At 54.6% G+C, this 26,321-nt stretch overlaps 7 protein-coding genes across 7 annotated transcripts; 6 read left to right on the top strand and 1 right to left on the bottom strand.

The window, feature by feature from the left end:
* Positions 1 to 607: 607 nt before the first annotated feature.
* Positions 608 to 3,322, top strand: JN550_013536 (uncharacterized protein; the record flags this gene model as incomplete). Its single annotated transcript, XM_049312134.1, has 2 exons — positions 608 to 655; positions 713 to 3,322. 2 exons carry the CDS (start codon positions 608 to 610, stop codon positions 3,320 to 3,322), a joined length of 2,658 nt encoding a protein of 885 aa, XP_049164497.1.
* A 793-nt stretch (positions 3,323 to 4,115) lies between these two features.
* On the top strand, positions 4,116 to 5,785 carry JN550_013537 (uncharacterized protein; the record flags this gene model as incomplete). The annotated part of the gene is made up of 4 exons (XM_049312135.1): positions 4,116 to 4,146; positions 4,209 to 5,495; positions 5,555 to 5,628; positions 5,696 to 5,785. The coding sequence occupies 4 exons, from the start codon at positions 4,116 to 4,118 to the stop codon at positions 5,783 to 5,785; spliced, it is 1,482 nt and encodes a 493-aa protein (XP_049164498.1).
* Positions 5,786 to 7,474: 1,689 nt separating this feature from the next.
* JN550_013538 (uncharacterized protein) lies at positions 7,475 to 9,065 on the top strand (the record flags this gene model as incomplete). Its single annotated transcript, XM_049312137.1, has 4 exons — positions 7,475 to 7,810; positions 7,872 to 8,062; positions 8,129 to 8,672; positions 8,727 to 9,065. The coding sequence occupies 4 exons, from the start codon at positions 7,475 to 7,477 to the stop codon at positions 9,063 to 9,065; spliced, it is 1,410 nt and encodes a 469-aa protein (XP_049164499.1).
* Positions 9,066 to 9,565: 500 nt separating this feature from the next.
* Positions 9,566 to 10,724, bottom strand: JN550_013539 (uncharacterized protein; the record flags this gene model as incomplete). Its single annotated transcript, XM_049312138.1, has 4 exons — positions 9,566 to 9,731; positions 9,802 to 10,212; positions 10,283 to 10,542; positions 10,602 to 10,724. The coding sequence occupies 4 exons, from the start codon at positions 10,722 to 10,724 to the stop codon at positions 9,566 to 9,568; spliced, it is 960 nt and encodes a 319-aa protein (XP_049164500.1).
* Positions 10,725 to 18,658: 7,934 nt separating this feature from the next.
* Positions 18,659 to 20,219, top strand: JN550_013540 (uncharacterized protein; the record flags this gene model as incomplete). Its single annotated transcript, XM_049312139.1, has 3 exons — positions 18,659 to 18,782; positions 18,836 to 19,816; positions 19,873 to 20,219. The coding sequence occupies 3 exons, from the start codon at positions 18,659 to 18,661 to the stop codon at positions 20,217 to 20,219; spliced, it is 1,452 nt and encodes a 483-aa protein (XP_049164501.1).
* Positions 20,220 to 21,884: 1,665 nt separating this feature from the next.
* JN550_013541 (uncharacterized protein) lies at positions 21,885 to 22,793 on the top strand (the record flags this gene model as incomplete). The annotated part of the gene is made up of 2 exons (XM_049312140.1): positions 21,885 to 22,231; positions 22,307 to 22,793. 2 exons carry the CDS (start codon positions 21,885 to 21,887, stop codon positions 22,791 to 22,793), a joined length of 834 nt encoding a protein of 277 aa, XP_049164502.1.
* Positions 22,794 to 24,150: 1,357 nt separating this feature from the next.
* Positions 24,151 to 26,082, top strand: JN550_013542 (uncharacterized protein; the record flags this gene model as incomplete). Its single annotated transcript, XM_049312141.1, has 1 exon — positions 24,151 to 26,082. The coding sequence occupies one exon, from the start codon at positions 24,151 to 24,153 to the stop codon at positions 26,080 to 26,082; it is 1,932 nt and encodes a 643-aa protein (XP_049164503.1).
* Between the last annotated feature and the right edge of the window lie 239 nt (positions 26,083 to 26,321).

The raw sequence follows: 26,321 nt of genomic DNA on the forward strand, positions 1-26,321 counted from the left end.
CCCCAGATGCATCGCGGACCCCTGTCATATACGACCCTAGTCGACGGGGTAGCTAGACTGACGTTGGTCAATCGATATCCACCACCATCACGAAGTAAAGAAACAGCCTGTGTTTGATACAAAATCTTGATGTTTAGACCAGGAGTTGTTTGTTGGTGAGTGTAGAAAGTTGAATATTGAAATAGCGATCTTACCAGCTCGCTGTCCTTATAATTCGTATTTGGTGCTTCCCGCAGGTATATATCCCAACCTGGGGCATCTTGTGAAAGCTGGAGTGCAATCCCCAGTATCCCGCCTTGATGTTGGTTGCTCGACGGCCTGCAATCCGGTCTGGATGAAATTGTACCTCTGGAAAATCCATTGTAGGCCGGGCAACGCGTTATCCTCAGTGCCTGCCGAAGTATTTACAGCATTGACGGCACATCATCGGCAGTTGCCTGGGACTGAGATGTGGTGCTAGGCGGCTCTACCATTTTAACTCACCTTCATACAAGCACCGATAAGAACCTCTCCACGCAACCTACCATCCATAATTTTCTGGGTTCCGAGCCTCTCGTTTCTCGAAACCCTGCACGAGGGTCTCGTCTTTTACCCCTCACCCACAGCGATGAAAGGAATCGAAGAGCCATCCACCAAGCATGGTGTGCCGCCCGAGGTCACATAGGGTGTTGATTACGGAGCGGCACAGCCGTTGGCTCAAGCGGGCTCGCAGGGGAAAGACATTGATCCCCAGGACGGTTCTCCAGACAGCCGCCCAGATGCCTACATTCACCTTGGGCCGCAGGATCCTGGGAAATCCTGGAAGAGCATTTCTGACCGCACCACCAAGTTGGTCAAACGGAGACTGAATGTGGACCGTGGACTGGCAGATGCTGAGCAAAGGAGGGATGGAAAAGCGCCGCACTTGAAGGAAGAATTTCTAGCAAGAGATGAGAGAGTCTCAGCGGAAGAGCAACGGCACCTTCGCAGCTTAGATGGCAGGCTCAACCAGCTGGTCTCTCAATCTCTTGCTGGCCTTCGCGATTCTGATGCTGGTGACATCGACTTTGCCAAGCAGCATCTTGCAGCATTCAAGGCTCATTTACGCGCTCATAACAAACTCAATGTTGAGTCTACTCAAGGTCCAGGCGCAGTCGCAGACAATCGTCGTGATGCTGCAACCAAAAGCAGCCCTCAACCCAACAAGAGGCTGAAATGTCCTGGGTTATCTCCCAAACCGTCTACTAGGCTTCTTCAACTCAAGCGCAAATGCCACAAGCTGATTGAAGCACGCAATACACTGAGTAGGGATTTGCTAGAGGAAGCAATGCGCCGAGATGTGAGTATCGAGAGCTTGCAGTTGGAAGGGCGCCTTTTGAGAAGGGATGAGGGCCTCAAAACGCGCGAAGCACAGCATCTGGAACAGATCACTAGAAAGTACGAGGACGCCAAGGACTGTCTCGGCGCATTCCCTACCAAAGATACCATACGTCATTTCAACAAGGCGGAAAGACTTCTCGGACGTTTCAAGACACATCTCGATAAGGCGCATAGAAGACCGTTCGGTGAGACAGATGGCTCTGCGCTTTCAGACCAGAGCGAGTCTGCGCCATCCACCTACTACGTCGACACTAGAGGCACCAGCGTTCCAACTCAGGAAGGCTTACGAGGCGAGGAGAGCCAAGCATTGCCCCTCTTGGCCACCAGAAAGTTAATCGTAACAAAGACATGGAAGTTGATGAAAAGACGCGATAAACTCGATGAGCAGTTACTGGAAGCAGCTCAGAAGGAGACCATCGATCAGCCCACTTATGACCTACGCGACAACATTCTTCGACTTCGGGATCACCTGTGGAAATGCGAACAGAAGCATCTGACACACTTATCCTCGAAGCACCGCCGGGCTCGACGTCGAATAGCCAAGTACAATCGTCTCATTGATATCAGAGATGAATACCGACTTCGGAGAGCACTCACTCTATTTAAGGCACATCTAGGTCCGTACTGGAAGTTCAACGAGCCTGACGAACAGTATCTCGAATCTAGCCCGGAAGTCGATGATGCAGATACGAAACAACTGTCTAGGCTGGAGTCTGGCTCCGAACCGTCGGGAAGAAAACGAAAGGCTACCTCTTCTGATGGAAAGTCGGTGAAAAGACTACAGGTCGATGATTTGTTCCATGTATCTGGAAGAGGCGATACAGCATCAAACAGCCAGCCGATGGATGATGAAGGCAAGCTAGAGTTTTCTTCCCGAGTTCCAGTTGAGGTTCGAACTCCGCCGTCAGAGGAGACATCGGAGGACCGTCTTAGGCTTGGTCATCTCGTCGCTCCTCATCTCGACGATGCCACAGTCGTATACGATCGTCCAGGTGCAAAGGGAGCCTCTGAATGTGATTACCTCATGAGTGGAGGCATTTTGACGGTCCCCCTTCTAATGCTAATGGCCTCTTCGTCCCCGGTAAGAACAGCTGAAGTCGATATAAGCGGTGCAGGAGACACTGTGGCAACTGCAAGGCCTAAGGAGGAAAAGTTTCCGAAAAATCGTCCCTCGGAGGAATCGTCATTATCACCATCCTTTGGGATACACTGTCACGATCTCCCCATGAATGCTCAATCCTCAGACAGCGCCAGAGCAATTACCAGGAAGTCGGCATGTTCTCTCCCGGGCAACAACAAGAACTGCTCAGGCCGTCCATTGGGAAATCAGGACTCCCCTACACTGAAAACATCCAAGGCCAAACGTCTCATTCGTATGAAGCAGTCGACGCCTCTCAACAAGACTCAACTAACACCAAAGTTGATGGGTCTTGTTCATCCAACACCCATTGAAGGACCAAGACCACCGGGATCGAGATCCATAAGAATCAACGGACCTGTTCAGTTATACAACTGTCTAAACCCACCGAATGATGCAGAAAGGCCCCAAGGATATTCCAGGGGCTCAAGCAGAACCACTTCCGAGAAACAGGCTTCTCAATCTCGTCCAGCTTCACCATGGATTGGCCGGAGCACGACACCCATCCCACCTCCCGAGATCCCTCGAAGCCATCTCTTGCCTGAGAACTCAGGACAAACCACCTTATCGGCGCCTCCACCAGTGACGACGTCTGTACCGTTGCATCTCTCTCCCCCTGGACCAATGACGGATGTGTCAAAGAAGAGGAAGAAGAAGGAAAGGAAAAGCCTAGAAAAGTTGTCCAATGGCAAGAAGCCTACTATTGTTGCCGCTGCCAATTTGGTTGAATTGGCTCAATCTGGAAGTCATAGTGGTCTGACTGACGAGGACCGCAAGGCTCTTGAAAGTGAGGCAAAGCGATGGAGGAACATGCTGAACTTGTAGGAGGCTCTGCGTATAGCAAGATATCCAGGGCTGAAGTCTTGGCAAGACTCATATGTCCTATAGCAAGATGCTTTTGCTATTATGTGCTTGTCAGGCTTTGGACATACACAGTATCGGATGTAATCTCTACATCAGTTGAGGTCGATACGGATGCCACTCTACCTACTGTTGCTTTCGTTGTGGCTGCTGCTCGTCAGGTTCACGTGCTTCTTTCTGAGGCGTTGAGGAAGTCAGGAGCGGCATGGATCCATTGATTGCGGCCATGAGTATATTAGACTGTACAGTAAAAGTGCAAATACAGATTCGTATCTGTGACTTCTCAAGCGACGTCGCGATCAATTGCAGCGAGGTTGGGGTGCTTCGTCCCACGTGCTAGCCCGAAATAAGTCGTGGCGTTACGGAAAACCTTCGCATTTTGACAAAAATGGTTTCGCATCTTTGACTGAGACTTATAACTACAAGTATTGTCAAAGCGAGTAACAAGAATGACAGCATAATCAGACACTTGCATTTGCAGCCATATCAGAGGTAGGTAGGTTCGAAGAGACCGATGACGGAGCAAGTATCGTGGTTCCACACCCTTCGGGTACATCTCGCCGATGATATCCCTATCTGACTCGTCCACACTAAGCCCGAATGTCGCTGTGGACTTGCTGTGCCCCCAGTCACGGCTCGCTGATTCCGCGGGGTAAAAGCCGCCGAAGGCCCACTCAGGTCCAAATAAAAAGTCTCATGATTTGCCAATGAGATCATCCTCATATCTCATCAAGGAATCTAGCCGGCGTGAGCGAAGATGGCGGACAAGTTAATAAGCGCAGAGGAAGGTTGGTAGTCGACATCGTGTTGCCCGGCGCTTTCGAGGCCCATTGCGCTAACCAAGTTGCAGTTGTGAAGCACAACACCCCAGATAGCTGCTGGGTGGTGCTGTACGGCCATGTATACGACGTGACGGATTTTCTGTCCTCCCATCCTGGAGGCTCGAAGGTTATTTTGCAGCTAGCAGGTAGAGATGCCACCGAGGAGTATGATCCTATTCACCCCCCGGGGACCCTGGAGGAGAACCTTAAGCCAGAAGCGAAGCTTGGGAAGATAGATCCTCAGACTCTTGTCAACACCACCAAGCCAGCAGCGAAGGAGGAGAGAAAGCCAGAAGAGGAACCTCCACTGGAGAGTCTCCTGAACCTCGACGAGATTGAGGAATTGGCCCACAAGAAAATTCCACAGAAGGCCTGGGCCTACTACTATTCATCCAGTGACGATAAGTTCTCTAAGGGCTACAACAACCAAGTCTACCGGAATATCTTGCTGAGGCCAAGGGTCTTCCTGGACTGCACGAAATGCGATTCGTCCACAACACTGCTTGGCCATAAGGTCGGCTTGCCATTGTTCGTGGCGCCAGCTGCAATGGCGAGGTTAGGACATCCCGACGGTGAAGCAGGTATCGCGCGAGCAGCCAGCAAATTTGGGGCAATGCAAATCATATCAAACAATGCATCAATGACCCCGGAGCAGATTGTGGCGGACGCACAACCAGGACAGGTGTTTGGTTGGCAGCTTTACGTGCAGAACGATCGCAAGAAGAGCGAGGCGATGTTGGCACGAATCAACAAGATGTCAGACAAGTTCAAGTTCATCTGCCTGACTCTGGACGCCCCAGTTCCAGGAAAACGCGAGCTCGACGAAAAACAGAATTTCCTCAACGCGACACCCGTCGCGGCGGCGGCGAAGACCGCGGACGAGCCGAGTCGACCTGGCGGAGGAGGAGTCGGCCAGCAACTATTCTGGGGCACGGCGGCCGACCTGACATGGAAGATCACGTTGCCGTGGTTAGCGAAACACACCAAATTGCCCATTGTCCTGAAGGGCCTGCAGACTCATGAGGATGCGTATATCGCTGCGAAGTATGCTCCTCAAGTCAAGGCAGTCATTCTGTCTAACCACGGCGGTCGAGCCCTTGATACAGCGCCGCCAGCGATTCACACCCTCCTTGAGATCAGGAAGTACTGTCCCGAGGTCCTGGATAAGATTGAGGTATGGGTGGACGGCGGTATTAAGCGCGGCACAGACATAGTGAAAGCGCTGTGCCTAGGCGCCAAAGGCGTAGGCGTCGGCAGGGCTGCTCTCTTCGGATTAGGCGCTGGAGGCCAGCAAGGAGTCGAGCGGACGTTCGAAAGTAAGTCACATGTCAAAATGCGCGCCAGTCAAGTCTTGGGTGCTAACAATATGCGACAGTCCTGAAGGGCGAGATGGAAACCTGCATGAGGCTTCTCGGCGCACCAGATGTCAGTGCGCTTGGCCCACGCAATGTAAGTGCTTTTGTGAAAAAGAGCCCCCCGTGGCACGCAGCTAGGCGAACTAACGATCGTCTTGCAGATTAACACTCGGATGGTGGAGAGAGACATATATGATGGAGAAGCGGGATTGGATAGGGATGGCTTGTGGGAACCGAAAGCGAAGTTGTAAACCCGTGGGGTAGGACAACGCTCTGAGAGAGAGAGAGAGAGAGAGAGTGAGAGAGAGAGAGAGAGAGAGGAAAGAGGATATACACTGGGATGAGATGAGATCGACGAGCTACGGCGATGCACCCCTTTGAATAGCGTCAACTCAATACTTTGGTCAATGGTCATCAAGCCACTCGTTGCACTCTCTTATGTAAAGAATGAATGCTGTCAAAGGACCACCTGCCCAATAGATACATTGAGGCTCTTGGCCCTAATGAGCGAGCCGAGCCCAGCGTCACATGCGCTTCACGGGGACAGGCGCGTACGACTTCGCAAGGCTATTATGAACCCGGAGACGCCTCCTTCAAGCCTACTAGGATTCTATTGATTATGACTGTGTGGCTGTTTGAAACAGCCTACCACCCTCACACTATGAAAAAGATCCGGATACGACCATGTGGTGCCACTTTGGTTGGAGCGGGTCTTGGCAGGTTGGTACAAATGGACGCGCGGTCCTCTAGTTTCTTGAGTGTACATAGTATGCATTGGGGGTTACAGATTTCGGGTGGTATACGATAGGTCGGAAGATTTGGGTTGATATTTTGACTGGCCTATTTGGAATGCCATGTTACAGAATAATTGACTGAATATTAAATGTCGTGGCGGTTTCCATACGGCCATGAGACCACTGACTGAGCGGCCCAGACTGCGTGGAACATAGCGCAGTCCAGGGCATCCAAGGTCGCAGCGAATCACAATCGAATCTACTCAAATCTCCGAGGGGCCCTATCGAATCCTCGTACGCGGGTTCGGACCGAGCATGCCAAAGCAGCACCGGCAGACAATGTATCATTACCTACCTGCCAGAGGATTTCAGAGAACGTCTTTGCATATACGACCGCTTCATTCTGTAATTTTCATGCTCACAGAGTGTTTTGCAGAATGAAACTAGACCCCGAGATCTTCGGTTGAGTCTCCTTGGGCTGTGGTCACAATGGCGAGGAAAGTTTAAAGTGTTAAAATGACAACCTCGGGATAGCACCCCATTGAAGCCAAGACGTCCCACTTTGGCGTCCTGTTAGCGGAGGATCAGCAGCTTAAATCCAGATCATGGGGAAATAGGACTTGGCTTCCCCGGTGTGGAGAAGCACACACACACCAGATCCCACTCACTCCGCAATGGCCAAAAGCTTGATCATGCCCGGTAAGCCCGGCTTCTCACTTCCCTTTCCGGGAGCGATAACTTAGCCAACGGTGAAGCAAGTAGATGGCGCTTTTATATCTATACCAAGTCGGCGGGAGGCTGTCAACAGTAGTTGTGAGGCTTATTCCAGAAATGAGGACTGCCTGTCCGTCCTCGACGACGTGTGATATTCCTCGCGATGGTGAAACCTCTTTTACGCAGGATCGGCAGGTTACATATTGCATGTAGACCTGGCCAAGTTGCTGAGGGCCAAACGGCTTGGATCAGACATACAGCTGGCCTGCCTGGACCCTGGATCCTCATTTAACAACGACCTGCATGTAAGCATGTGCTTCTGCGGAAGCCGAGGGAGCGTTGAGATTGGATCCTGATCCTGGGGAAATTGGCAAGGTCCCCTGGCCCGTCCGGCCCATCGTTGCGGGGATTCGCTCGGCCCAGCCGAAAAGGGAACTGCATCCGGTCGCCTGCTCGCCAGTCCGTCGAGCTTGGAGTGGTCGAATTTCGACTATGCAGCTCGATGGGGCAAAGTGTCGAGAGACCACGGCGACTGATTCGACGCTGCGGCAGAGATCTGTTGACAGGGCGGGTTGGGTGTGTGTGTGGTGCCTGGTCGGCATGCCTTGCCTCCAGATCAACTTCGCCTGGATCTCTCGCCCTCTGGGCCTCTGGGCCTCTGGGTCTCTGGGTGGTGGCACCATGGCACAGGTGCTTATACGGATTGAGCCACCGGCCCTTCGGGTCATGGGATGGATGATGGTCCCCCTCCGGATTGCACATGCCAGAACTGCAGTCTGCTCGCCGGTACAAAGTAGTCCTGACCTCCTCTACCGCGTCACCGGGACTGTACCTCTCTGAGACCTGGTTGTGACGTCGTATTCACACGTCGTGGACACCCAGTCTGCAGATAATCGAGTCTCAACAACGCCTCACTCGACCACGGCGATCCCAAAGACCTCACGTTCACAGCAGCAGCATGTCGGAAACCACATATGGCTCCGCGCCCAAGTCCAAGGCCAGAGGTGGCCATTGCAAGAGGTTCTGGTGGGTCTACCTCTTGGTCCTGATTGTCATCATCGTTATTGTCGTGCCATGCATGTAAGTCAAAGCCTACGGGGAGTCCTCTATATTCCGCCTGCGGCTAATACTGCTCGCTCTGCGCAGAATTCTGGTTGCCGTTCCCAAGATGGCGCAGCAGAAGGTGGACGCCGCCCATCTGTCCATCGAGGGCATCACCATTTCCCAAAGCGAGACAAACTCACTCAACATGGCCATCAACTCGACCATCACGACTGATGGGAGTGCCCACGCAAAGATAGCAGCCTTCAGTGGTACGATGTGGCTCCTGGACCACGATCCGCCCTTGGCCTTCGCCACTGTCGACTTTCCGGAGGTGTCCTCGGATGCTCTGGTCACGGTCAACACCAGTCAGCACCTACCTATCGAGCATATGGAGGAGCTCACGCTATTCAACCAGTATCTCCTCGCCAAGGAAACAGTCAACGTCAGGGTTCAGGGAGACACGACTATCCGAGTATCCGGCATCGCCCGAGATTACCCAATTACCTTCTCCAAGGACGTCGAGATCGTCGGCTTCAATAACTTTGCAGGCATGAAGGTTGATAATACGTCCGTTTCGCTCTCTACAACGAAAAACTTCAATGCCACTGCAACGATTCCAAATCCCACAATCTGGACAATTGATGTTGTAAGTTGACGGAGAGGAGCCATTAGATAACCTTGTCCTAACAGAAGATGGCAGGGCAATGCATCATTCTATACCTTCTTCAATGGTGCTAACATTGGCAACTCTAACATCACCAACATGGTCCTATATCCAGGCGATAACGTCTTCCCAATTCAGGGAGACATTCAGCAGCTTCCCGTGCTCAAGGCTCTTGAAGGGAAGCCATACTGTGAAAATGGGGGCATCCTCCCCTTTCAGATATCGGGACACACAGTCGTGAACAATGGCCAGCCTATTCCGTGGCTCGCCGACGCCTTGGCTGCCTCGAATCAGAGTGTTACCATCGACATTGGCAGTGCTGTCAAACCTCTTGGTGTTCAGGTTTCATGCCGCAGCAGCAATACTACGTCTTAAGTGACAGCATCATTTGACTTGGTGCATGTGTATCAAAAAGCCCGCGCAGCCTGTTTCAGCGGAGGTATAAACCGGCCGGGTATCATTTAATAGGCTGGGACAATGCTTGAACATGTATAAAGTAGTCTGGGGGGCGTTACTAGAAAAGATATGTGAGACCAAATTACGATCGACTCATGATTTATCCTGTGAAAGACCAAGTTCGTTCATTGTAAATATCACATTGTAGCTGCTGCCATCACACTAGGAGCTTGCGCATTCTCTTTCGAGCAGCATGGCTAACCAGCACATCAAGTTCCCAGAGGGATGCCCCACAAGTTTCCATTCAAACCTTCAAAACTTGATTTAAAAAAAACACTTTTGGTTGCTGTATTGGAGAACAAGTTGCTACCCAGTAACCGGTACAGCTATGGTCTGACAAGTACTATAAAAATCACTCGGAAACACCTATCTTGGTCAAGTAGAAAACTTTGTGGGCTAAAGAACACATGCCCTACTTTTTATGGTAACGGCGTGTCTGCAAAGGGAGCCACAGCCAGACCCTCGGGCCATTTTGCCCCTGACGCAGCGTTGTCGACCAGCAAGCGGATGCGGCTCACCTCTTCAGAACTAAGCTCAATGTTTGCTGCGGCGAAGTTCTCCTCCAGATACTTGATCTTAGTTGTTCTGCGCAGAAGTTAATAATCCCCTTCACTCTTGGATAGACGCCGGAAATTAGGGAGAGTGTGTGACTTACCCCGGGATAGGAAAAATACCATCCCCCTGATGCAGTAGCCAGGCCAGGGCCAGCTGCCCTGTGGTGCACGATTTTGTCTTTGCAATATCCTGCAAGGCAGAAACGATTTCAAGGTTCCTGGGGAAATTCTCTTCTGAGAAGCGCGGGAAGCTGAGGCGAAGGTCGTTCTTGTCAAAGTCCGCACGGCTCTTGATTTGACCAGTCAGTAAACCACGGGAAAGCGGCGAATAGGCCACCACGGCGACGCCCAACTCGCGACACGCGGCTAGAAGCCCGATATTTGGGTCTTCTATGTCGGTTGTGAAGGGGCTGTATTCTATCTGAACCGCCGCGATCGGGTGGATCTTGTGTGCTCGGCGGAGAGTATCTGCGGAGACTTCAGAGAGACCCAAATGACGGATCTTGCCTTGTCTGGCACGTAGAGTTAGCCCCAAAGGATCGCGAGTCGGCTTCAAGGGTTGCAGGTCCCTGTAGGACATACTCTTTGAGCTTGACCATCTCCGCGACAATGTGCTCCACCGGTGTGGAACCATCTAGACGATGTGGATAGTAGAGGTCAATGTAGTCGGTGCCGAGCCGCTTCAGGCTTTTCTGGCAGGCTTCTTGGACATACGCAGCATCTCCACGAAAAGTCCACTCGGCTGGTCCGTTGGGAATGGCTCCAAACTTGGTCGCGAGGAATATGTCAGAACGCTTGCCGGACGTGGCAAACCACTTGCCGAGAAGGTCCTCGGAGTCACCCTGTAAGTGTGAGCCCAAAACAAGGGACGGTCATGGAGTAGGCTGGTTGGGTTTCATACATAGAAATCACTACTGTCCCAAAAGGTTTCCCCAATTTCGTGGGCGCGGTCGAATACAGCTAGTCGTTCTTCGTCGGCTAGACGAGGCCCGTATGACAAGGGAGGTTCGATGGAAAGACCCATTGTTCCGAACCCTATGCGAGGGACCATTGGTCCATCTTTACCAAGTTGACGTCGTGGAATCGGCAACATTGCAAGCAAGCTGGTTGGATAGAGTGAGGTGCTACTGATCAAAGTCGAGAGGAGGACGGTTGAAGCTGAGGCGGAAGATATTCCCTTCGCAGCAAGCACTCAACACCGTCTTATATATCACGGACCTCTGATCTTCAGGACACCATTTCCACTGCTGACAAGGTAGGCCATCGGTGCCGGCGGACTTTGTGTGTGGGCGTAAGAAGCCCGCAATCCGCAAGCTTATCAAACTCCGAGACTTCGAGTTGAGTAAGATGGGACCTTTTGGGCGGCCTCCCAAGACCGCGTTTTGGCCTCATTCATGCCGACATCTATTTTCAGAGTATTCTTGACAAATCTTTTTAAGAAGAAGGAGGAGGAGGAGGGGGCGTGATGGAGACTCGCAGCTGTAGCTGATGTCTTAAGCTCCATAATACTCAATAAGTACGCCTCCAGGATGATGGCACGGCTTCTGCCGAAGTAATATGTATATTTGTATATATATACAATAGAAAGAGTCTAGTATGTTGTGGATGAATATTATAGTGTAAGGAAGGGCTGCGGCTTCTACAAGCAAATTACGGGATCTGGCGCTTAAGTCGGCGTTTCAAATAACTCTAGTGACCATAGATCGCAGACTATAATCTAGCAAACCTGCATTGTCCAAATGAAGTTGTAGAGAAATCCGCAAGCTGCCAAGGTTCTTGATACGTGTCAGCTGCTAGATCATACATGAAGCTACGGTGGTAAACTTGCAATACTCGTCACTTCCAGAGCTACTGTCGGCTAAGGAAGGTACAATGAAAGCTACTCAAATATGCATATGAGTGCAGCTTCAATCCTGGCAGCGACTCCGGGTGCCGTTCGACCGCTGCGGACTTCAAGTTCCGCAACAGTCAGCGCGGCGGAGCGGACTTGCGGAGTTGTGTTATGGAGGTACGGATCTCGGAATAGCTACGGCCGCCATTATGGCTCCGGCGGGACAGGAGATGGAAAAAAACATCTTATGTCCGAGCCCTTGCGGGTTTGCTCTTTTTTTCATCGAGAGTCCAGTTGCTCTGAGGCTATATCACTGTTTGCACTAGCTCAATTACTGAGTGTCGAAACGCTCGTACTATGGAGTCTCGCTAAAGCCGGATACATCGTGGTATAACTTTATCATGAAGCTCAACCTACGCCTGCTATAACACTGAGCGAGCGAATACCAGAGTCGGCACGGCACCAAGTCGCGAATTCTTTCCGTTTGGATCAAGATCCAGCAGGCAAGCGGCCCGTCGAAGCAACAAGGAACGGGAACCAGCGGCAACGCGGCAACCGGCCTCTTTCAACACCTCGTCTGGTGCCGAGACACGGAAGCTCTGCTGTGTGCCCATCGTCACCAAAGCCACGGATGAGGACACCAGTGACTCGACCGAGACGACTAGAAACCTAACAAATGTGTAATGCAGATGGCCGCTGTGGGACACCTCGCAGTCCCGAATGTTGGGAATGAAGTGGCACACTCGGCTGCTTGCAGTACAGTGCGATCTGTGAAAGGCAAACATCCCTGCCGGACAGATGGGGGGTCCTTTGGGGGCAATTCGCCTTGTTCTGCCGTATCTGGACACTACTCAAAATTGTGTGCGACTTTGAGGCACATTAGATGGCTCATGCGGCGGAATTGTGAATGATTCCGAGTTGCATGTAGCCCGTTGAAGATACAGAGAAATGGATAGAACATGCAAGCCACCCCAGGTACGACAAAAGCTATATTCCGCTGCACTGCAGGTTGAGATATTGCCCACCGTCGCCTTACAAGAGTTACCACTAGCAATAGTCTCAATGTCGAGTGCGATTGATTGTTCGGGGCCTGCGATTACTGAACATGACACTGGTTTAAGCCACGTTGAAGCAACGAGGCTAGGGTATGTTGATAACTACGATGGTGATCAAGGTATGCCCGACATCAAGGACCCCGTCCAACTTTGTGCACATGCTGCTCAAGAACGGCCATTGCTTTTGCATCGTTAATGAGTTGTGCTAGAGCGGAGTTTAAGAGGGATATCTATTGTCGAAATCCATGGTCACTACAAAGAGGTAGTTAGTTGTACTTAGCTTTCCTGAGATCTAGAAACTTTTCTTTCTCCCTTTTTGGGGTAGCTTCATGCCGTCATGCCGTGTTTGTTCGGGTTGCCCACTGAGCAGTCTTTTGACTAGGAGGTAAAAGATACCAGCATGGAAGGCCCTGTGCCGATGCAGATATAATTTCCATCCAGATGCAGCTGAGAGTGATCATCAAGGGGCACAGAAAGCCATGTCTCATGATACGCAACCTAGAGCAGCTGCACATTGGAAGCGTAATTCCTCAGCTTTGCAGGAATGAGACATCCAACAACGGGAGGCGCTGAATAGGACAGTAGCTATTGAAGCCACGTTTTCAGCCCCAAAAGAAAAAAAAAACTAAAAAAAAACTGCAGATATGGGATGTCTGGCAGCGTATTGCTTTCGTCGACACTTTCCGGCCAAAATCCCGAGACTGAGGTGCATCGTCCAAGGAGATTCCACCAGAAGGGATACCATCGAAGTCGCTACGTGAATCTGTGACGCAGGATATCAAGTGTGAAGTGCCTGCTGGTGTTTGCGTTGCTTCTTGTGACCAGTGCCCAGAACGTCTGAGCTCATTCGCTGGATGGGCCGGGAGCCGGCAATGCAGGAACTTGCAGAGAGAATTCGTCATTATCGCTGCCAAGGCCAAGGAAAAGCAACTCAAGTTTGACAAATTCGACTAGGATACAAAGTCAGGACGGAGTTTATTAAGGAAACGGACCCATGAAACGCCCCCAACGAACTGGATTTAAATGATCAATCAACGTTACTGGAGCATAGCTGTGTGAAACGTTAAAACTCGTCGCCGGGTTTCGCGATCTACCGGGGATGCGGTCAATGGGGCTCCAACATGTGGCCAGGGTCGCTTTGCATAAGGCCCAATCCGGGTGTGCTTCCGTGGAGACGACGGGGCGAGCACCGATTCACCACTGGACGGGAGAGAACCGAATGGATGCTGGGAAAAAGTTACGGCTCCATATGGTGGATATCCAAACAATGATCTATCTGGACTCTCATGCTCCTCCCCCCACATATGTTACCAGGCCCCGAGGGCTGGGTGGGATGACAATGCGGCACATAACCATACCAACTCAAGAAGTCGGACGCAGAGCCCAAGCGCTGCCCTATGTCGTACATCCAATGTGGTATCCAAAATGGTTCGCTCTGATGATTCCACAGGCAGGCCTGCTGTCAGCCTCCAGTCCGCTCGCTCCTCGTCGGATTGGCATTCCAGTTTCGGTCTGGGTACGTTCCCGAAAGCTATATTGCGCCGAGAGGGCAGCAACTGGCAAGGCCCCTTGGGCCCCAGGCCGAAGCCCAAGACAGCCTCCGGTCCCAGAATCCATGGACCGCGCCGCCCTTTGACTAGCGGCTTTGGGGATTTGGGGCAATGATTGACGCGAGCCCTGATGTCGTTTTTGGGTTTGTCCTTCACCCGAAATGAACAGTGCAGGGGGGGAAGCCGGGTGCGCTAGTCAAGAGAACGTGGCACGCGCTTCGACAAGGGGCCCATCCCATTTTCTGGGGGGGCCGGCCAAAAGTCCATGGAGAAATCCATTGCCGAGCACACAGTCATCATCACCTCGGGAAGGATTCGCAGTCACGTACATATCATACCGAGATCAAGACCGACAGGATTAGGAACCATACGACGTGATGCAAGAAGGAAGAACCTCGCTTCCTGCACTCCATATTGCTGCACTCGAATGGCATGCTCTCTTCCTCCGCATCACGTCAGAAATGCGGATGGCAGACCAGCTACGAGCCGTTGTACGACTTGGTCTGAACTGCCACCTTGAGAGTGCGACCGAGGACCTGCAAAGCACTTGACCGGTTACTGCGAGATGCTGTGGCAACCTACGCACCATAAGTTATGCTGTGCCATTCGATCCCAGTCGGGCGCGCCCACATTCCACGTGCGCCACTTGATGCTTTCCTTCACAGCTGTCTGACGACCAGGGACTGTAACACTTTGTTAAAGTAGTCATCCAGGGATGTTGGAGATTTCTCAAAGCAGTCCTCTGCTGTATGTTTGAGAGCCTACTACGGTACAGTGATTCTATTGTGGTATCACCGAGCTATTTCTGAGCACGTCTGGCTGGCTGTCATGCAGGTATCGTAACGACGTAGTATTCGATGACCGAGGAAGCTGAGCTTACTATGTAAACCCTCCACATTCTGCGGCATTGTCATTCTGCAGGTGTGGGTACACTTCACTCCAAGAGGATCGGATCCTCTACGGGATATCCGTGCCAGGCAACGTATGTTATTTTTGGGGGCCAGCACAACTCGTGGCTTGAAGAATCTTGATGCCTCCCCCCATTCGATGAAAGCTTGAGGGCACGCCAGCAGGTGCTTGGCTTAAGGAGCACCTAGGTGCCTCGAATAGCGGCAGTACTAAGAGCCCATGTGATTATTCTTATGTCAACGTGGAATCGTTAGCGAATTCTGGTGATACCGTGGTCCTGCTCCCCTCCCCCTCTCCGGTGGCTACCTTGGGAAAATCGACTTTTTCGCTACCGTCGTATTGCGGCTGTGTCTCACTTCTGGAAGATGCACTCCCATTGATGGACTGAGCTGGAATTAGGACGGCCATGTCTTTCGAGGGACCGAGCCCTGCCGGGCACTGGCAGTGAACTGTAACCCAGTAGCGTGGCAGGGTTCCCGGCTCGCACGTACTATGGTGCAGTAGGTGTGCCCCGATCTTACGTGCAGCGCGGATGCATATGACGGATGGTCTTTGCCGCCAGGATCCTCTCAACGGGGAAACAACACCCCTCATTTCTTCATGACTTGTCTGTCTTGCCTACTATGTCCAGGCGCTGAGTTTGGCGCTGAGTTTGGCGCTGTGCTCGAGTCCTGACCACCATGGGAGAACCACGCAGATTATGTACGCATCTGACGGCACAGTCGAGATTTATCGAACGCGTCCAGACCAGGAGCGGGCCAATTAGCAGAAGAAAAGCAAACAATAGGCTCGATGGGTTGGTTGGGGACTTTCGCCGGATCATGTAAGATGCCGTCTGCGTACGGAGATGGTGTGGCACTCGTGTAGGCAAACAACCAAATGACTGACTCAGGACTGGGCGTTGACAACGCGGAGAAAGTCCTACGGCTTGACAATGGAGTTTGAGCGCGAGGGAAAGCGTTCAGTCCGGGTCAAGGATGGTGTAGTTTGAATAGGATTATCGAGCAACTATGTATAGTCAGTAGCTCCATAGTTCCTCGATCCCAAACACGGCAGGAAGTCTGCTCACCCAGGCCCAAACCAAAGTCGTGGTCCGCCGCTCATTGCTCGTGCTGTACTATGTATTGTGTAGTTATGGGGGGTGGGTTATTGGGGAGGGGGGGAGGAGGGGGCAAACAGGGGAGATTCACCCGCACCGACAAGCCGAAGGAGTATAGCGCCGAATCTTGATGCTGGGTGGCTGCCCGGAACAGCTTAGGCCGCATCTAGGTTGGCATGGGTGTATCGAAAAGCACATGGCAGCAAGTGGCTTGGGGTGTCCAATCATGGCCCATCTCACGTGGCGGGCGGGAAGATCGACTCGGGCAGGCCCCAAATCTGCAAGTCCAAGAACCTGAACTCGAACGCAATCAGCACGTACAGAGTACCGCAGTACACCATGGTAGCGGGTCGATCGTCCCAAGCCGTCGCGGCCAAGTTTGTTACGTTGTAGCTGGCTGCTACTGCCACATGGACAACTGGAACGCTCTCTTGCCTTGCACTGTCTAGGCCGCATGATCGACAATGACGGCTCTCTCCCAGGGATTGGAACGTTTCCCCGTGGCCCCATGCCCCTAACTCCAGTACCCAAAGAGAACCAGACCGCGCAGACGCGAGTCGCCCGGGTACAAGCGTGCTCCTTCGGGGCCTTGCCAGGAGCCCCAAAAAAGCACATGCTGAAGACTAGGGACCAGGGGGGGCCTCGAGCGAGCCCTTGCAGTAAGTTCATCAGCAAAAAGCAGCACCAAACGTATGTACGTGCGGACCCGGTTCGCAATCGAGATCGGGAAGTCGCCCAGAGGTACTGTGGTATGAACATAGATCCGTAAGTTGTCTGTCTCGTCGGCCTATCCTGTCGTCCAGAAACACGTTCTCGGCGACAGCGCGCTGTGCGTGTGGCTGTCCGTCGATCCAATCCTCCTCGTCTCGTCGCACCGCTTCCCATGACCCGCCGTAGGGTAAGACGTCCGGGCTTGCACAAGCCACCGGACCACTGCTGCACACTCGGACAGAGGTAACTCGACTGGGCCCAAGGGCACTTGCTTCCCAAGATTGATTGTGATATCCGACCTATCAAGGAGCTTCCCACGTGTGCAACCAACTTCTGCGCAAAGCAAGTGAACGGGTTCGGTTCGCCAGTTCCCTGGCCCTCTTGCTGTAGAGGTCCTTGCGTCCGACGAGAGTCACTCGTCTAATCCGCCTGTTGCGGCAAGGAAATGCAGCCGAACGGACGCACCCCCCTTTCAAACAGGGACTTTGGCATTCAGTGGGCTGGCTGGCTATCTAGGTTCCCTACTGCTAGGCTACCCGTTTTGCGTGCAGCCCTTTTCCCTTTCTTGACTCTTGGGGCACCCACCGGGCGATAAGTTCGCAATGGATGGATGCCCTTGGGGGATCTCCAAGCACTGGCAGTGATGAGCCACGCCTGCCACGCGCCGACAAGGCCTGGGTTGGCTCAGCAAAAGCCTGCAACCTTGTCAGTCGGTGGGCAGTGGGCGTGCTGGCGGGCTGGCGGGCTGGGGGGCGGAGGTACCGCTACCTAGCCACGCTGCCGCTCGATGAGCTCCACAGCTGCACACGCCGGCAGGGATCGCCATCTTCTAACCTGGATCTGAAGTGCACGGTACATGCGCTGCCACGAGGAGGAGGGCAGGCAGCGCGGCAATCTCGCGGGCGCGGGCGAGTCGCACTAGGGCATCCTCCCTGTCTCGGGCGTACTCCATACCCAGCCGTCAGGTAGCTTTCGGCCCATTTGCCATCCCAGGCCCATCGCATGGCCCCCCCCAGGACCAGCCCGGTGCTGCGTGTGATAGGGCAAGTCGCATGTGGCTGCAGCCCCAGCGCCGCGAGCCGGTGTTCCTGTACTCGTGGTTTGGTGCCCAGGTGGTCTTCTCACACCTGCCGTTCTGCGCGGTCCGCTCTGGCTGCTTGTCTGGGGTTGCCTGCCAGTGGGCCAGCGCCCTCTGGGGTCCCTCGCCTCGATTCCAACGCTCCCAGGCTCCTCCCTCTGGCCTCTGCTCTCGATAGACCCTCTCGAACCCCCCCGCCGCCGCCGCCGCCCTACCCTTAGCCACTTCAATGGTTCTGCTCAAAAGTGGACAGGTCAACTGGGGCCATCGTTCTGCTGGGCTCTGCCAATCCAATCCACGTCGAACCTCTTGTAACGACTTGCTCACGTCCCGTTCCTACCATCTGCCTCGAGCCTTCCAGCCATCTCCAACCCATCTTGTTGTGTTGCGCGCCCGGCCAACCGGCGTCTTGGAGCCCAGATCGAAGAAGCATTGTCCCCCGTCTTGCTCGCTACCCTCCCGGGCTTTGGTTTCCCATTGCGCCTAGTTGCAATCGGGAGCGGGACACCCATGGTGAAGCCCTCCGTCTAGTCCTCTAGCTGGGCCCCTGGACTTGTTCATATTTTGTGTGCTTCAAAAACAGCGAAGCGGACGACGCAATTTTGCTGAGCCCGCGCAAGAAAACCCAACCAAAACGGGTCTCGAGCGGCAGCCCTCGACTTGCAACAGCAAGATCGTCTCTTCCAACACGGTCTCCTTGGCTTGCAGCAGAAAACCTTGTCACAATGGCGACGGCAGAGCAACAACGACCCGCGTCTCAGAAGCCACCCGCTGGGTTGGCAGGCGTCTTGAATCCTGAGGAGAACCGCGATTCGGCATACTTCTCGAGTACGGATGCCTCGAGCAAGCGTAGGTCTGCCGCCTTTGGAGCGGATAATTGGTAGCTTATCATTGGAGTATAGACACATCCGCAGCCTCGGGCATTGGGATCCATGTCGTTGGCCCGCCTCCCACGGGCTATACTTCGACGCACGACAAGACTCCGTCACCAATCAGTACGAACATGCTCCCTCAGCCGTTGATCTCTCCGTCGAGCAACATGAGCATCCACTCGATGGTGTCACCAACGACACCGGGCAGCGGCCGCTTCGACCGTCCGTTGTCATACGAATCTGGCGTCGTAGTCAACGGCGGCTTTGACTCGCGGCGGGAGAGTGTCGACAGCAGAATCAACCAAGGATTTGGAGACATGAAGCTGGGGGGGAACTCTCCGTACATGAGCCACAACCAATCCACGACGTCGATTCAAGGGACTCTGGCGCAGCAGCGAAACCCGCGAACGTCTGGCTTGGAAAACCTATCTGTACATCGTATATCCAATGGCTACCAACCAAGTGCAGAACGCAACCCCGAGGTCAACCAGAAGGCCGTACGAACCGCCCCTGCCATTACCGGACCTGCCACGAGTACTATTGCGCGAGCTGCCGAACCCGTCAAAGGCCAGGCATGGGCATTCCCCGAAGAGGAAATCCCCAGGATGCCGTCGGCGGCCGGCAATCATTATTACGACTCAAGAAGGAGCAGCATCACCGAGTCCATTGCCAGTAGCCAGTTCACGACCGAATCCAGACTACCCCCTGGTCAAAGGCGGCTGGACGACGCGCTGGGCACAGACTTTCAACGTCTGTCGACCGCCTCGGCCGATTTCCCAGCTGTGCACCACCACACCCTGCAGCATAAGCAATTGTCGGATATCCACAGTGAAGAGTCGAGTCCTCACTCTGGTTCTCAGCCGTATAGCCGGACACCTGAACTGCGTGTGAGCCACAAATTGGCCGAGCGCAAGCGCCGCACTGAGATGAAGGAACTCTTCGAGCAACTCCGAGACTTGATGCCCCAGGAACGTGGATCGAAAGCCTCCAAATGGGAAATTCTCACCAAAGGTAGGCCAGGCGCGACCCCCTCTCTCTGTCCACCATACTAACCGACCCCCTATTAGCGATTGCGGAGCATCAGAAGCAGCAGGATTATATCAAGCAGCTCTCAGGGCACTTTGCCAATGCCCAGCAGGAGACCGACCATATGCGCCGAGAGCTGGAGAAGCTGCGCATGGAGAACGCGACATTACGAGGGACAAGCACGCCGAATGGGGCCCCACCACATCCCCAGGCGAGCTATCCGGCCCAGGTCCAACCCGCGGCCGACCCGTACGGCAGGGGGCCGTCGCGACCAGAGCTTCCGCCTCTTCGCTCTCTGAGTGGCAACCTTCCCAATGGGCCGGACTCGATGACCGGAGTTCAGTACGAAGGGCAGCAGTCGAACGGGTTTCAACAAGGCCGATTCTAGGTGGACTTGGCGCACGACATTGTTTGACTCTCCGTGTTTTACCCATCATTCGGGAAGTTGGGGAGCATCTTTCGTCCGATACCCCTCAGGAGAAAATTCTTTTCTTTTTCTTTCCAGCCTGGCTTTTGATCAGAGGCACGTTATACTAGTCAATCGGCCATGCATGCATCGGAGAGCTGGTTATGGTCAAACTTATAAGTGCTCCGACGAAAAAGCCCGGTTTGCACGGCGACGCAACAAGGAAGGGTGCGTTTCCTGAGGACGACGTCTTTCAACATGTGCAGGATGCACCGGTGCGGTCCACCAATGTTCAATTCTAATGTGTGATATAGAAGGGGATGAACGGCTCAGTCGGTCTACAAGCCGGTGGAGGGCTGGCTTTACGAGAGGCGGACACGGCCTCGAGCGTGGTCGGTGGGCTACGCTCTCTTGTTTCTTCCCTTCTTCTTTCTTTTCTTTTGGGGCGCAGGACTTTTACATGGTGTGCTGGTATATATACCCCTACTGGACCCTTACATTAGAGGGCTCCTGGGCTGTGGAATCTGGATGGGCTATCAAAAAAACATGTACAATTCGGTGGGACGGGGTAATGTCCCGGCAATAGTGATGGAGTACGGAGGATATAGGGTAGGTGTTTCTCGTCTGTGTCATGCAGCGAGGGATGGTTTGCTCGTGCTTGATGGCACGTCGAGGCGTCTGGTATCTTGTTACAAGTCTGAATGACAAAGTTTTGATGCCTGCCTACTCGTTCTATTGTTACCATGAATGTGCTCGGATGGGTTGGCCTTCTTGAACTAGGATGCCTCGCAAAGTGATGGGCGGTTCGCAAGCCACAGACCAAAATCCTCAGAGGGATAGCTTTGTCGTGTCTTGATGGGTTATGTTGGGTTGTTATGATTCTTGACGGGGTTGCCAAGCATGACCAAGCAGGGGATTCCGCCCCCTGATGCGAGGACATTCATTAGTTGGAGACCAGAATATCATGTGCCTGGCTATCTGACCCGCAAGTTGTTTGGACACCACGGAGCAGCAAGCCAGCAAGCAAGCTAGCATCAATTGCCATGGTTGACTTTCTACCCACAGTAAGCCCTCAGATATGGAATTCGATACTTTTCCTTGTCCAGCAGGTACTCAGCAGCCGCCGGGGTCCAGGGAACCTCGGAAATACCCATCCAACTTACATAGCACACACGGTACCCAGGTATAGAGAGACTGGATAGGATCCCCACTATTCCGGGCGCGGCTGGCACCAATCAGGTTGTGTGATTGGACCAGGGGTCCGGATGGCAATCGATTACAGTAGCGGCGCGCGCAGCGTTCGACGGGGCCAAAAATTTCAAAGGCGCTCCATGCATTGAGCAGCTGCTGTTGTCACCTATTTCGGATCTTGCGAACCTCACATTCCAAACCTCACCACCGCCGTTCGCCGTTGATCCCATCCCATCCCATCCCATCCCTGTCTGACTCTTGGATTCGCCAGTCGCAATCCTCAACATCACGATGTAAGCCTGCACCCATATGCCTGTTTGATCCGCTCGCGAAGAAAGCCCGGAGCTGACACCCCTTGTGCTCAGGCATTCCATTCGCCGTGCGGCTCTCCGAGCTGCAAGCTCTGCCTCGCCCCTGGGCACTGCCGTCGCCAGACAGCAGCTGGGCTCCTTCGCCATGCAGTTCCCCAAGGCCGCCGCCCGCCCCTCGGCGCGCTTCTTCACCCAGACGGTGCGCGCCATGGCGCAAGATTCCCGCGACCCCCATGAGCAGGCCTTCGAGCAGGCCATCGCCGCCGACGCCGTCGAGTCGGCCGAGCGCCTGGGCTCGACCGCCCCCGCCGAGGAGGGCTCCCTCACCTCCAGCCCGCTCGAGGGCAAGGTCCTGTCCGCCGACCCCGTCAAGATCTTCGTCAGCAACATCGCCTTTGACGCCACCGACATGCACCTGCGCGAGGCCTTTAGCAAGTATGGCGAGATCTTGGCAGTCAATATCGGGCGGGATGGGCGCGGCCTGAGCAAAGGGTAAGCAAGCCACTGCCAGCCTCCTCCCCCCTTTTTTGTCACGTACATCTTGTCGTTGCTGACGCTTTGTGGCAGTTTCGCTTTCGTCACCTTTGGCGACAAGGCGGCAGCTGATCAGGCCGTCACCGAATGCCACAGGTCGTTCTGGCACGGCCGTCGCATCAACGTTGACCATGCAAGGCCGGAAACAAAGCGCTCCTATGAGCGTGCGCCCGAGGGCTCGCGCACCAAGAACGAGCCCTCGTCGTCGCTCTACATTGGCAACATCCCCTACGAGACTTCGGACGCAGACCTGAACAACATGTTCCGCGACCTCGACAAGGTGGTCGATGTCCGCGTCGCCGTGGACCGCAACACGGGCTGGCCGCGCGGCTTTGCCCACGCCGACTTTGCCGACGTCGAGAGTGCCATCAAGGGGTACGAGAAGATCACGGGAGCCACACTGGGTGGCCGCGTGCTGCGTGTCGACTACTCCCAACCCCGTTCTCCTCCACGTGAAGGTCGTGAGAACCGTGAGGGACGTCGGCCATACCGCCGCTCGCAGACCCCCAGGGAGCAGTAAATCCCAAACGCAGAGGATGAGGGGTGTAGTTGAGGTGGTTCGGCCCGGTTCAGCCTGGTCAACCTAGTATTCTTGGTTTGGAGGCTTGGGGCTGGAAGCCGGCGTTCACGACTGGAGTGTTGCGCCTCCATGGGGCGGTGGCAAGCAAAACTGGGCTGGAGGAGAGACGAGGGAACGACTGTGTATATGTAGCAAATGTAGCAACATGCATAAAAGTGTAGAATAGCATCATCCATCTAATCAGGTTCTGGCGTTGGCATCGGCGGCGGTTCAACAAGAAGACGACTCCTTTCTAAATTTCCCAACTGACCGATCCAACTATGCCTCGCGTCCGTGACGGGCATTCCTCGCTTGCCAGTCTGACGATTGTGAGCAAAGCCTGTTTCCCGCGCATGCAGCAGTCGAGCTTGTCCTTCTTTCTTTCTTTCTTTCTTTCTTTCTTTCTTTCTTTCTTTCTTTCTTTCTTTCTTTCTTTCTTTCTTTCTTTCTTTCTTTCTTTCTTTCTTTCTTTCTTTCTTTCTTTGTGTTCTAGACCTGTTGAAGGTTGTAGGCCTGAGCCGGGCGGCATGGTGAAGTCTGGGGGCTGCGCATGTGACATGTGGGTGGTTCCATCCATCAGATCAGCAGTTGAAGATCGGTTGGGGAGGCATCCGGTGATATTATGCATATGCTGTGCCTGACTAAAGGTAGCCAGGCACGGGTGGTCCTCTGCACCACCAGTGCATATCTTCTTTCATTAGTATTAGCCACCTACCTGCAGGTTAGCCAGTGGATGCTGTGTGTGGGTGCTCTGTTTCGCATCTGTTCGGTTCCTCGTCGCGAGGCTCTGGATTCTATTGAGAAGGTTACCGAGCTAGGTACCTAGGCAGGTAGTTATGAGACTAACGATAAATGGAGTCTGGGGAGACTGGAGTCTGGCAGGGTCTGGGGGCAAAGGGGGACAAGAAACAAAAAAAGGGACTCGAGTCTCTCTCTCTCCTTGTCGCTGCCACCCGTTGGCCAAGTCCGCTAGCGGCAATGTTCACCCTCGGCACGGCGGCGGCCCCGCCAACGTCCCCAGTTTGCATTTGTCAAGCGGGCGCCGCCTGCCTGGACCTTTGGCATCTGAAGAACCAACTCACGCAGGACTGTACTTGGATCTGTCAACCTCTTTCCTTCTGTTGCACAAGGACCAAGCACCAAGCACCAAGCACCATCTCGGCGTTCGTCCTGTAGTAGCTCAGCAAGCAGACCCGATCCCGCAAAGCGCAGAGCGACCGGGGCGGGGAGGTCCATCCCTCTCTCAGGTCTCACTAAGCGGTCCACCGACCGTCCAACCCATCACCTCGCCTCGCCAACCCCGACGCCCATTGTCGCCATGTCCTTCATGGGCGGCGCCGAGTGCTCGACGGCGGGCAACCCGCTCAGCCAGTTCGCCAAGCACACCCAAGACGACCGCAGCCTCCAGCGCGACCGCATCGTCAATGGCGGGCCCCAAGGCAGCATGGGCGGCTTCCGGTCCGCCGCCGACCACGCTGCCCAGGACGAGATGCTCAACGGCTTCATGCAGCAGAACGGCCGCCTGCCCGACATGCCCCAGCACGCCGGCCACGTCCACCTCGACCACCCCGCACAGGGCGTCCACCTGCGCGCCAGCTCCGCCTCGCCTGCCTGGGCCGCCGAGTTCCAGCAGAACCCCCAGGCCGCCATGGAGGCCGCTTTCAAGGTGCCGCAGGGCACCCAGTTCGGCCCCGACGACTTTGCAAAGTTCCACCAGATGCAGCAGGCCAACAGCTCGTCGCACCGGTCGAGTTCCATGCCCCAGTCCATGGGCGGCGCCTACCAGCCCATGATGGGCTCCGGCATGATGAGCGGCATGGGCATGGGCTACGGCATGGGCGGCATGTACGGCGGCTCCATGTACCGGCCTCCGACACAGCAGCCGCAACAGCAGATGGACCCCAAGGGCAAGGGCAAGCTGGTCGAGCTCGATGACTCGACGTGGGAGGAGCAGTTCAAGCAGCTCGAGATCGAGGATCAGAGGGCCCGCGAAGAGGCCGAGCAGAACGCGGCCCTCGAGCCGGAACTGAACAAGCTGGACGAGCAGATCTTGGAGTCGGAAACAAACGAATTCGGCGACTTTGAGTCGATATGGAAGGGCATCCAGGCCGAGAAGGAGGCCAACCAGGAAGCTCTCGACGAGGACGAGTGGGTCAGCAAGTTCAACGACGAGAGCTGGAACAGCATGAACTGGGGCGACTCGAACGGCAGGTTGTTCGCAGATCCCCAGGTGGAGAATTACCTCTTCGAGGAGGACAACCTGTTCAAAGAGACAGGCAACCCCTTCGAGGAGGGCTTGCGCATCATGGAGGAGGGCGGCAACCTATCTCTGGCGGCCCTGGCGTTCGAAGCAGCCGTGCAGAGGAATCCCACCCATGTGGAAGCCTGGGTCCAGCTGGGAGCCGCACAAGCGCAGAACGAGAAGGAGACGGCGGCCATTCGCGCCTTGGAGCAGGCCAAGAAGCTTGACCCCAACAACGCGCCGGCCCTGATGACGCTGGCGGTTTCCTACACGAACGAGGGGTATGATAGCACGGCATACCGGACGTTGGAGCGCTGGCTCTCCGTCAAGTACTCATCCATAATCTCCCCGGCCGACCTCTCACCGGCAACAGACCTGGGCTTCACTGATCGCCAAATCCTCCACGACAAGGTGACCGAGCTCTTCATCAAGGCAGCCAACCTGAGTCCCGGCGGCGAGCACATGGACCCCGACGTACAAGTCGGCCTCGGAGTCCTATTCTATGGCGCAGAAGAGTACGACAAGGCCGTCGACTGCTTCAGCGCGGCGCTTGCCTCCTCGGAGCAGGGCTCCTCCAACCAGAGCTCCCAGGTCCACCTCCTCTGGAACCGCCTGGGCGCCACCCTGGCCAACAGCGGCAAGAGCGAGGACGCCATCGCCGCCTACGAAAAGGCCCTGACGCTGCGGCCCAACTTTGTCCGCGCGCGCTACAACCTCGGCGTCAGCTGCATCAACATGGGCTGTCACGCCGAGGCCGCCGGCCACCTGCTTGCCGCCCTCGAGATGCACAAGAACGTCGAGCACGAGGGCCGCGAGAAGGCCCGCGAGATCCTCGGCGGTCAGGACATCTCGGACGCCGAGCTCGACGCCATGACGACCCAGAACCGCAGCACCAACCTGTACGACACCCTCCGCCGCGTCTTCACCCAGATGGGCCGCCGCGACCTGGCCGAGAAGGTCGTCGCCGGCGTCGACCCCAGCGTGTTCAGGGGGGACATTGAGTTTTGATTGAGCTTCCAAGGCCATGTACAGCACGGCACCCACTTCCCGGGTACATAGCGCAACACGAATTGATATGAAATAAACATGATGACCGGCTGTATTTGTATCATCTTGTCCTTGTGCCGCATGTGTTTCGCCATGATATACCTCGCGGGAACGAGAACCTTGTGACATGATGCTTCCCCATGTGGCGGTTGTGGTGAGTTATCGATCAGAAAAGAGCAATGGGACGTCCGGGTCAAATC

This window comes from Neoarthrinium moseri, assembly GCF_022829205.1.
Source record: "Neoarthrinium moseri strain CBS 164.80 chromosome Unknown scaffold120_Wmoseri_CBS_16480, whole genome shotgun sequence".
Lineage (NCBI taxonomy): Eukaryota > Fungi > Ascomycota > Sordariomycetes > Amphisphaeriales > Apiosporaceae > Neoarthrinium > Neoarthrinium moseri.